Source organism: Lacerta agilis, chromosome 17 (assembly GCF_009819535.1).
Source record: "Lacerta agilis isolate rLacAgi1 chromosome 17, rLacAgi1.pri, whole genome shotgun sequence".
NCBI classification, from domain to species: Eukaryota; Metazoa; Chordata; class Lepidosauria; order Squamata; family Lacertidae; genus Lacerta; species Lacerta agilis.
In genome coordinates, this window is record NC_046328.1 from 33,855,573 (window position 1) to 33,867,413 (window position 11,841).

At 43.9% G+C, this 11,841-nt stretch overlaps 1 protein-coding gene across 1 annotated transcript; it reads left to right on the forward strand.

The window, feature by feature from the left end:
• Window positions 1-10,606: 10,606 nt before the first annotated feature.
• On the forward strand, window positions 10,607-11,216 carry LOC117039036 (shematrin-like protein 2). Its single transcript, XM_033136069.1, has one exon. The coding sequence runs from the start codon at window positions 10,607-10,609 to the stop codon at window positions 11,138-11,140; it is 534 nt and encodes a 177-aa protein (XP_032991960.1). The 3' UTR covers window positions 11,141-11,216.
• Window positions 11,217-11,841: the final 625 nt, after the last annotated feature.

An 11,841-nucleotide genomic window follows, 5' to 3' on the forward strand; every position in this document is an offset into this window, starting at 1 on the left:
TTGGGACTCGATTTATCCAGATCTCATAGAAGCATGAAGTGTTGACTCCCTTCCCCCCTCTCTTCTTTTTTTGGGGGGAATGATTTAGGGGAAAGTAACCAGATTTAGTGGCACACACAGCACTTATACAAAAATCAAAATGTGCCCACCAGCATAAAATAGTTGGCAGTCCCTGCAAAGTGGCATACATTTTGAGAAAATCCAACACCAAAACAAAACAAAAACAAAAACTCAGCGTTTCCATACTTCCTTCTGTTGGCACCAATGGTAGGTTGCTGCCTCCTGGTACAAATAGCAGTTGTGCCCTGTGATTTTCACCAGGGCTGCAGCATGAGCAAAGGGCTAAGCCACCAGGTACTAGACCCTATAGGGATGTGGGTGGCGCTGTGGTCTAAAACACAGAGCCTAGGGCTTGCCTATCGGAAGGTTAGGAGTTCAAATCCCCGCGACAGGGTGAGATCCCATTGCTCGGTCCCAGCTCCTGCCAACCTAGCAGTTCGAAAGCACGTCAAAGTGCAAGTAGATAAATAGGTACCGCTCTGGCGGGAAGGTAGACAGCGTTTTTCCGTGCGCTGCTCTGGTTCACCAGAAGCGGCTTAGTCATGCTGGCCACATGACCCAGAAGCTGTACTTCGGCTCCCTCGGCCAGTAAAGCGAGATGAGCGCCACAACCCCAGAGTCGTCTGCGACTGGTCCTAATGGTCAGAGGTCCCTTTATCTTTACCATTACTAGACCCCATCAAAGCACAGTGCTTTGCAAAGAGCCTCCCAGATGCTTGAGAAGTGTTGTGCAAGGGTTTTGCAAGTATTACTAATTGCCAGTGCTTGCAAATACCCTTTCAGCCAAGCCCTGTCCACACTTGCTCCACATATATGATGTCAAGTTTAAGACAGGTCTGCATAGCTTGGCTGAAACAGGCTTGCAGACCAAATTTGGCGTTCAAGCTGGTGCTTCCCTAATCTTGCTCTTTGTGGGCATTGGGTTCTGCATTCATCCGAATGTTATCGAAAGCTGATCATATTCAGAGTGCCTGTATACCAATTGAAGGCACGGGGCAGGGCCAACTCAGGTTTATTCACTTTGTTAGGTCTGTTCTAAATAGAACCGGCATTGGATGCAGCCTTCTCTCCAACACAGAGACAGAGCAAGAAAGAGAAATAAATGGGAAGGAGACACCTAGGAACTTGCTGGGGCATTTGACTAGTAGAGAGAACATGTGGAGAACATCTGGGGGTATGCCCACCAAAAGCATTTATATTGCCAGTGAAAGGTATTCACTAAAGGAAGCAGGGGCATGGAGCAGCTAATCAGGGAATGACAGGTCCAGAGGATGGATAGATAAATGATAGAAGAAAGAAAGAAAGAAAGAAAGAAAGAAAGAAAGAAAGAAAGAAAGAAAGAAAGAAAGAAAGAAAGAAAGAAAGAAAGAGAAAGAAAGATGATAGATAGATAGATGATAGATAGATAGATAGATAGATAGATAGATAGATAGATAGAGATAAAGATGATAGATAGATGATAGATAGATGATAGATAGATAGATAGATAGATAGATAGATAGATAGATAGATAGATATAGATGGATAGATAGATAAACAAACAAACAAATAGATATAGGTATTGCTAGGTGCTGCCAACCTTGGTTGCTTGCATACCCCAGCTACCCACCAACCTTTTTGGTAATGCCCCCCCGGCAAACCCCTCACCTTGACAACTAGTCCACTCCCACACCTATCCCCTGACAGCTCACCCAATCCGCACCTTAGGTGTTGAGAAAGGGGATAGCTAAAAGTTTTCCTCCTCTCTCATGATGCTAGAACTTGTGTACTTCCAATGAAGATGAAGGCCAGAAGATTCAGGACAGGCAAAACAAAGTACTTCGTCATGCAGCCAGAAGTTAATCTGTGATGGTCCACCGACTTGGGTGGCTTTAACAGAAGATTAGACCAATGCAAGGGGACAAAGGCTATCGATGACTACCAGCACTGAAAGCTATGTCCTACCTTCACTATACCATTTACTGGTAAACACAAGGTCATCTGGTTGGCCACTGTGAGATACTGCACTAGGTCCATTCTTATCTTGTCCAGACCGCTGGTTCAGTTGGCTCTTACCTTGTGCAGACCATTCTCCCCTGGAATGTGGTGATGTTCATACAGGAGCATTCAATGGCAGGTCCATTTATATTGCTCCTTCAGCTGCCTAATGTATAATCTGGGACAGGGATACCCAATGTGATGCCCTCTAGATGTTGTTAAACTACATCTCCCCACCCATCCCTTATCATTGGCTATGCTGATGGGAGTTGCAGCCCAAAAAATATCTGGAGTACAAGACGTCAGCTGTCTTGATCTAAGAGATGGCCCGCAACTCATTTGCTGCTCATTACACTTCTCTGTCATCCTCTACTATATAATTTGGAATGACAGATCCTCTGAGCGATTAGTAGCCGGCTCCAGATTGCCTCAAGTCAGCTCCTGTTGTTATTCTGCTGACTTCACTGGTATTACAACAAGAAGAACTTTTGCCTCCACTTTCATTTCATGAGGATGAATGAAATATGTGCCACACAATTACACTTCTAGAGCAGATGTGGTCCCTTCTTATATCCACCCATGGTCCACCCATGACCGAGGGTGGACTTTAACATTCACCCAGGTAAGGACTGTCTCCACGAATTGATCAGTCGATCTGTTCTCCCCCCTCCGCTATCTATATAAGACGGCAAATAAAATGGGTGGGCCATACACCGGCTATTATAGAATAACAGAATGCAACAAACAACCCAACAAACGAATGAATAAACTTGGATTTTTTTTATAAAAGAACAATAATTTGCCTTTGGCATTATTTTAAACAAATGTTTACAAATCACATGTATTATGGAAAACTGTTCAGCACAGCAGATCAACGCATGTTGTATTTCTTCTGTGTACATTCCATGCTGGAGCATAGAAATGTCAAAAGGTTTTAATAGCATGGCATCTAAGCTACAGGCGGCCAAGGCAAAATTACTAGATAGAGCAGCGTCATTATTATTTTCCCCCATGTGCTTTGAAGTCTAATGTTCTCTCCCTCTGGCCATTCACCATTCCCAGGAAGTCAGACTTGGCAACCCTGGAAGTTGAATGCAACCTAACTGCTCTAGCACTCCCCTTTGAGGTTTGCGCCTCCAACCTTGCCAAAGATTAGGAACCAGTAATTCAGGAGATTAATTTTATATATATATATATATATATATATATATATATATATATATATATATATATATATATATATATATCCAGAGAAGTAAATTAGTTTCATGGCTTTGGCAGTTTTACGTGGAAAGGTATTCCCCACAGTACACAACAACCTGTGTCTGTGCTTTCTGAATGGGAACAGGATGGACTGAGGAAATTAGGGAGCTGCTCTTTACAGAGACAGACTCCCTTATCACTCAATATTGCCTACACTGACTGGCAGCAGCTCCCTAGAGAGATTTTAGAATAGGGTCTTTCCTAGTCATACCTGAAGGTGCTTGAGGTTGAACCTGGAGCATTGAATGAATGCTGAATTAAATGCTGAATTAAAGTAAGGATCTAGCCCTCATGGTTATGGATAAAGCGATGGTTTAGACAGGAACATGGGGCTTTGTATTATACTGAGTCAGAACCTGCTGATTCATCTAGTTTGGTATTGTCTACACTAACTGGGACTGGCTCTGCAGGGCTTCAGACTGGTCTCTCTCCCAGCCTCATCTGGAGATGCTGGGGACTGAACCAGGGACGTAGTTTTGGAGGTCAGGGGGGCCATGGCCACAGGCACTCAATTTTGAGGGGGCACAAACCAGGTGCTCCTTGCTTGGTGCACTCCTCAGATGGTGAGTGGTCATGGAGAGAGGGAGGGAGGCAAGGGCTGACCCCAGGGTGGCCTTGCCCGGAGCTCCTCTCCATGGGCATCGGGGGGGGGGGATTTGCTGGCCATGTCAGCCTGCCAGTCTCCCCCCTGCGCAGGCAGGCAGGTGGTGCAGTGTGGCCACGCTTGGCTCTGGTTGGAGGCCACCCCAGCAGCAGCAGCAGCAGCAGTGAGAGCTGGGTTGGTATGGCAGGCTCCCTTAACACTCCACACCTCACCCCTGCTCAGTGCCTGTGTGCCAACCCAGCACCCGTGCCCCGGGCACCAGCAAAACACACTACGCCACTGGATTGAACCTGTGACCACCTGCATAATTGCAACACTTTTTTCATTGGTTTCCATAGATGCAACTGAATGCAGCTATACCTCCAGGCACTGGCGGAGGAAGAGGAGTGTGGGGGGGAACGCACGACCCCCGTCAGCGCAATCCCGGTGGGGATTTTCTGTAGATGTCCCACTCTCTTAAGAAGTGTGCATGCACACAAAAGCTCATACCAAGAACAAACTTAGTTGGTCTCTAAGGTGCTACTGGAAGGAATTTTTTATTTTATTTTGTTTTTTCTCTAAGAAAAGTTTGTTTTGTATTGTCTCTGATTCTTCCCGTCATTCTTGCTAGTTCTGTATATTCCAATAGTTTCGCTTGTCAGTCCAATTTAGTCGGACTATCTTCTTCTTTCCATACCCATTATAGCTAAAATGGATTAGATAGATGTTTGTTGTGATCCACCAGGGGATGTTTAAATGTTTATAATTTATTTGTAAATATTTGATAACCCATTTCCATTCTCATATATAAAAAATTTGTTATTTTGGGCAAGTAACATTCTTGCTGCTGTAGTTGCATACATGAATAAGTTTCAATACATTTTAGGTAGTTCTGTCCCTTTAATTCCCGAAAGAAAAGCTTCTGGTTGTTTTTCTGTTTTTAAACAAAGGATATTTTAAACATCCTTTTCATTTCACTGTATATCATTTCACAGTAAGCTTTAACCGTACTACAAGACCACCACATATGATAAAAAGAACCTACTTTCTGTTTACATTTCCAACACTTATTTGATTTAAACAGTTTTGCCAATGTGCTTGGTGTTAGATACCATCGACATATCGTTTTCATATAATTTTCTCTTAGACCATAACATGCTGAAAAATTTATATCCATATTCCACAATCGTTCCCATGCTTCCATATCTATAGGGGTGTGTGTGTGTGTGTGTGTGTGAGAGAGAGAGAGAGAGAGAGAGAGAGAGAGAGAGAGAGAGAGATATTTCAGACTCTCCAAGTGTCTCTATTTCCCAGGGACAATCCCGGATTTACAGAAGCCATCCCTGTTTTTTATTTGACCCTGGAATGTCCTGCTTTGCCTAAGCAGTCTCTATATTCATCAGAAAAATGTTGGAGGGTATGAAGTTATGTAACCCCCTGAGCCAATGGGATAAGTGACTATACAACCTTTAGAAGGCATCTGAAGGCAGCCCTGTATAGGAAAGTTTAAAAAAAAAAAAGTTTAATGTTTTATTATGTTTTAATATATGTTGGAAGCCACCCATACTGGCTGGGACAACCCAGTCAGATGGATGGGATGTAAATAATAAATTTATTATTATTATTATTATTATGGAATAGGACGTTCCTATTTTCATTGGAGAAATTTCGGAGGGTATGTGATTTGTTGAAATTTTGCCAGATGTGAAAAGGAGCAGTCCTTAATGTTTGTTGTGTTCTGACTGAGACAGGACTGTTTTGTGCTTGGTCATCAGAAATGATTCCTGAATCACCCTGTTCAGAAGTCAAAGCGCTGTGCTTAGAAACTAGATAGGCCTGGATATAGATGTATATTTTAACTGCCTCTCGGCAAGTCATTTATGCGTTATTAAAGCCTTCTTCACTTGTCCCTGAACTATAATCATTTCAATCTAGAAACACCAAAGTTATTCAAAGGAAACCCATCCCAGGTTTACCCCAAGAGGAATCTATTTGTTATTATTATTTTTTAAAAAAAGGCTCAAGGGGGTGACTCCACTGTAACCAAAATATTAAGAATATGAAAAGTAGGTTGTCATTGGCAAAACTGAAACCAACCAACATAAGGCAAGGCCTCATTCCTCCCTATACTGTAGTCCCTCGTCTTACGAATTTAATCCGTTCCGAATGCACATTCGTAGGTCGAAAAGTTCGTAAGTCGAAAAAGGTGATTTCCCATAGGAATGCATTGGAAACGGAAATATTCGGAAAAATCCGTAAGTTGAGGAAACTGCATCTAAAATTCGTAAGTCGAGGAAACCGCATCTAAAACCGCCAACGGATTTCCTTTGGATGTCGAAAAATTCATAGGCGTGCGGCCACTTTTTTCGTTTGTAAATTGAAAAATTCGGATGTCGAGTATTTCGTAAGTCGAGGGACCACTGTATTGACTTCTCAATTAAGATACACGGCATTCAGCCATCTTTTGTCATTCGGAAGTGTGAGATTTGCAAGGTATTTTCGACCTTTTTATTTTTTATTTGGAAATATACATATATCGATTTATTTAGCATTCCACACACACGCACCCGGAGACAAGAGTTGAGATTGACTTTCGTTTCTCAGAATCATCTTCTGCAAACTGGAATGCAGCCATGAAGACTTTTGGGGACACTAGGGGGTCTCTTTAACCTGGAAGAAGCAAAGTGATATTTCCCTGACGCAGCTTCTTATATATTTCTCATTACACAGGGAAAGGAAAATCTGTCAATGTCAGTTTCTCATTTCTCCACATTTTGACATCAGTTTTCATTTTTAAAAACAGTCTTCCTGCACAGTGCTCAGCACTGAAGCTTGAATTTCATGTTTGTGCATGTGCATATTCCCGCTAATAAACACATTTTTTGCATGCAGTTTCCCCTAATGCAATGCATTTTTATATTATCTTCATGAATATATGCACTTTATGCACACATGCCCCCCCCCCCCGCTGTATGCATTTTTTTGTACAAATTACTTGGCTGTAGAAATGCATGGCAACTTTCAGAGAAGTGTGAAAGTCGGAGAATGGCTGTGTTTTGGTTCATTTATTGTTCCAGGCGAAGCAAACTGAACCCAGTCTCACCTCCATCCCTATTGCGTGTTGAGGTCCCCAAGACACCCCCCCCCCAAGAACTCAGACTAGATACATAATATTTGTTTGGGTTTTAGGCAATAATTTAGGCCACAACTTTATTAAAATACAAATTATGTGAGTGGTTGCGTAGGCATTGGTTCAGACTAGCTGTCCGTCCGGGACAGAGCTGACATTCGGTCAGCGTTGGGAGAATGCCACCTGGGGAGTGTTAAGGAGGCCGGGAGCAGGGCCCTCCCTCTCCCCAGGGGTCCCAGGGGCTCTTGCGTCGCCCTGTCCCCCTACTGGGGGTTCGGACAAAAGCATATCGAACCCCTGGATTCCTTTAATGGAATTCCCTGCACCATCATCATTCCAGTAACCAACACAAGAACCAATGCCTAACCGTCAACCTTACAAGTTGTGACTAGTTGCTACTGCAGTAGGCAAAAACCAAATGGCAACAGCCAATCAGCCAGATGGACAAAATTCCTACTGGGCCCTGCCCCAAAAGCAGACGACCCCATGACAGGCAGTTCCAAGGTCAAATGCAGAGGCCTAAATAAAGGGAAGGAGGGTGGGTGATCCGAAGCACGCAGCCAAGAGGAGGATCTCCCTGCATGCAGGGCAATATAAAGGACGCTGGGCTGTCCATCACAACATTGATACATTCAGTTCTACTCAGCAACTCGCAGGGACCTATAAGAGCTGTGGCCAGCTAGCCAGCCCGCCCAGCGACCAGGGAGGTGTCTTGCTAGCCCCCACCGCAACACGGGCTCTCCCAGGTGCGAACCTGATTTACCATTACATTTATATCTTGCCTTTTGCCCCTTTCTCATTTCACCCTACCAATGATAACCCTCTAAGGTAGATTAAGCTGAGAAATAGAATAGGAACACACAGTGAGTTTCATGACTGAATGGAGATTTGAATCCTTGTCCTTTGATTGTATGATTCTATGCCCTTCCACAAATTTCTCCTACCCTCTTCTAAAGCCCTCCAAGATGGTGGCCACCCCTGCCTTCTGCGGGAAGGAGTTCCATCATTTTAACTGTGTGCTTCATGAAGAAGTCCTCCGTCTTCCAACCTACGGCTCGGAGGCCATGATAGTCTTCCCTTTGAAGAATGCAAACTGCGTTTACTAAGACGGGAGGAGGGAACCAAGGCAGAACGGGTGTGGGTGAAACTGGAAAAAAAAATAACTAAGAGCCTCCAATCAAAATAAAATGTTATGGTCTAGATTTCATAATCTTGATGGAGCTTCTCTAAAATTACATATATTTGGATCCTTGGGGCAGCCAGAGCCGTATAATTTCCAGATCTTCTGAAGTCAGGTGTGATTTGAGGATTTGGGCATTGGAATCCCTGCCTTTGCACCATCTGGGGCTGATTATATGTTCTGATTTGGACTCCATTCATTTGTTCTTATTAAAATAATTTTAGCTGTCCGAGCCACAAGTTGTTGTTGCCTGTTAAATTAAAATGACCCCAGGCTCAGACACCTCCCCCCCTCTCTCACACACACATGAACCAATAACCCAGCGGGTGTTGCCTATCCTTCCCAAATGGTATAAAAAGCTCACCAGAGACCAGGATCTCCCATGTTGCTCTGCTTGCCTGCCTCTATTTTCTCCTCTCACCTTCTGCTCCTCAGAAAAGCAGGTAAGTAGGTGTACCAGGGCCTTTTAGACTTGCTGAAATGTCACCTCCTTGAGATGAAATTTTATGTCCATGTCTTTCTATGGTTGGGCATGATCCTTGCTAAAAAGTGATGGGCTGGTGATGATCATTGGCATCATATTGACTTAGTTATTAAATCACTTATTGTATTATTGTTGGTGTAGGTATTAGTAGTAATAGCTATCAATGGCTACTAACATTAATGATGATGTTTACTTACTTTTCTGCATTCATATCTCACCTTTTCTCCAAAGAACTCGAGGTGGCATGCAGAGTTCTCTTCGTCCTCATTTAATCCTGACAAGTAGTTTAGGCTGAGAAGCAGTGACTAGACCAAGGTCACCCAATGAGCTGTGCAGGGATTTAGGACCCTGGTCTCTCCCACGTCTCTGCTCAACACTCCAAACAAATTGGTTCTGCTTCCAATCTCAGGGGCTCTTGTGGGCACTGTGTGGTGTAGTGGTTAAGAGTGGTAGACTCGTAATCTGGGGAACCGGGTTCGCTTCCCTGCTCCTCCACATGCAGCTGCTAGGTGACCTTGGGCTAGTCACACTTCTTTGAAGTCTCTCAGCCCCACTCACCTCACAGAGTGTTTGTTGTGGGGGAGGAAGGGAAAGGAGAATGTTAGCCGCTTTGAGACTCCTTTGGGTAGTGATAAAGCGGGATATCAAATCCAAACTTTTCTTCTCTTCTCTTCTTCTCAGTCTAAGCTGCGTCATTGGGTTCTTGTGAGGATAAAGAAGGGAGAAGGTAACCATGTACACCACCTTGTGCTCTTTGCTGGGAAAAGTGGTATATAAATGAAAACAGACAAAGAACCAAAAGATTCCCCAGCCCTAAATCTGAATCTTCGGAAACTCACTAAATCCAGACATCAAGAGTATGGTCAAGAAGGACCAATGATCTGACTCATTATCAGACAGCTTCATCTGAACAGATGTCAGGAACTGGCTGGATGAGGAGGGGTGACCATGAGCCCCCCCCCCCAGGGAAAGCACAGAGGGAGAGGATTGGGATCCTGGCTCCTGGTGGCAGGAAATTGGTCACACCCCAGAGGAGGGGAAGAGCTTGGAAGTACTGGAGGCTGGCAGCTTGGAGGATAATGAAGAGGAGGAAACAGGCAGGAATCAGATTTAGCAGCTGCGCCATAGAGCCACCCTGACAGCTTCTCTGCTGACAGCCTGCAAGCTCTCCCCAACACTCACTCCCAGAACAAAGCGTCTGGTGAATATCGCAGAGCGGAGAGCCAGGCAGGTGCAGAGAGGGTCCATTGAGGCTCAACTTAGACAGAGTTAGGGGTCTGACACAGAGGGCTAGGGAGTGAAGGGGAAGTTACAAGCCAGTCTGGACAACTGCTTTATCTAGAAAAATTTAACCATGTAATGATTTGTGCTTTAAATTGAAAAATCTTACAAATTTTTAATAATAATAAAAAAGACATTCTCTGATCTGTGAATGTCCTCTTTTCCTTGTTGGCTCCCTGACAGTGCTGGATTTACGTATAAGCTAAACAAGCTATAGCTTAGGGCCCCACTCTCTTGCCCCCCCCCCCAAAAAAATAAAGGAAAATAAAGGTGTTTGCGTTATTAAGTTTGGTAGTATTTTTATTTTTATTTTTATTTTTTTAAAAAAAAAATAAGTTAGAGCTTAATAATTATTTCACTATTAATATATTTCTTCTTAATTGCACTTCAGTTCAACAATTACTTTGATAAAATACATATTTTGTTATGTGCAAATGGCTTTAGATACCTATTGGGTCCATAAATTACCATATAGCATACTGTATATTCAACACAAAAACAGCGACAATTTGTAGTTGACAAAGGACAGTTGGACATATAAAGGGCCTCATTACCTTCAGTAGCTTCATCAAACCTAAATCTGGCCCTGATCCCTGACATCATGTAATTTTTGTGCTTTCACATTCTTTTTCAGACCCACACAATACTATGGTGTATTGCGGTCCGTCGTGCACCATCCCATCATTTGCCTCTAGACCCGTGGTTGGGTTTGGCTCAGGTTATGGCCTTGGTTGTGGCTATGGTGGCTACAGTGGCTATGGCGGCTACGGCGGCTACGGCAGCTACGGCGGCTATGGCGGCTACGGCGGTTACGGCTATGGTGCTGAACATGCAGCAAACCTTGGCATTCTCCCTGGGGTCCAGCAATCATGTATCAGCCAGCTCCCACAGTCAGAAATTGTGCTCCAGCCACCTCCCATCAACGTTACCATCCCTGGAGCTGTCCTCTCTGCTTCCTGTGAGCCAATTGCAGTGGGAGGAAACACAGCATGTGCTGTAGGCTCATATGGGTATGGAGGTCTGGGTGGATATGGACTGGGTGGGTATGGATATGGACTGGGTGGATATGGATATGGACTGGGCAGATATGGGCAGGGATATGGAAGAGGACTCTACGGTTACGGGTCACTTGGCCGTAGGTCTTTACTGTCAGGTAGCCGGATCTATGGATGCTATTGCTGAGGACAGATGCAAAGAACAACAACATGGAAATGGAAGCAACAGAGAAGACCCATGGGTGAGGTTATAGGGCTATTTGCATGCAGCGTCCCTTAACAATCAGACCTAATGTGTGTCACCCGTTGACCCAAATTTCTCCAGACCACCTTACTCTGCTCCATAGTTCTACTAGGCTGGTTTCTCGAGGGTTTGCTCCAATTTTGCTAAGATCCTGAAACACACTGTGTATGGTAACCCAAACTTGTGTGCGTGCAATCTGCACTGGCGCTGAAGCAAGGCGGGAGGAGCTCCCGAATTAATACCCTTCTTGCCTTTTGTCTTCTGGAAGTGGTGTAAAAAAAGAAGAATGCATTGAAGCTTGTGTGAAACCAAATTCAGTTGTGACCTTTGCACTTTGCTGTGCAAGAATTTGAGCTGTGGAGGAGCCTTTTTATTCCACTCTGCATGTCTAATATCTTGCTTTGTCCCATTCTCTCCCCCCCCACTTCCATTAAAGCTTTATGCGCATTGCATCACATGACTCTTCATTATTTTGTCACCAAACACAGAGATTGGGAAATATTAACGGATTTCTAGATTTCCCTTGATAAAAGCCACTTAAGAACAAATGAAGCTGCTTTCTATTTTTTTTTATTTATTCATAAAAAATCTGTATAGAGTGCTATTTCATATTTATTTATTAAAAAATCAGTTTACAATGAAAA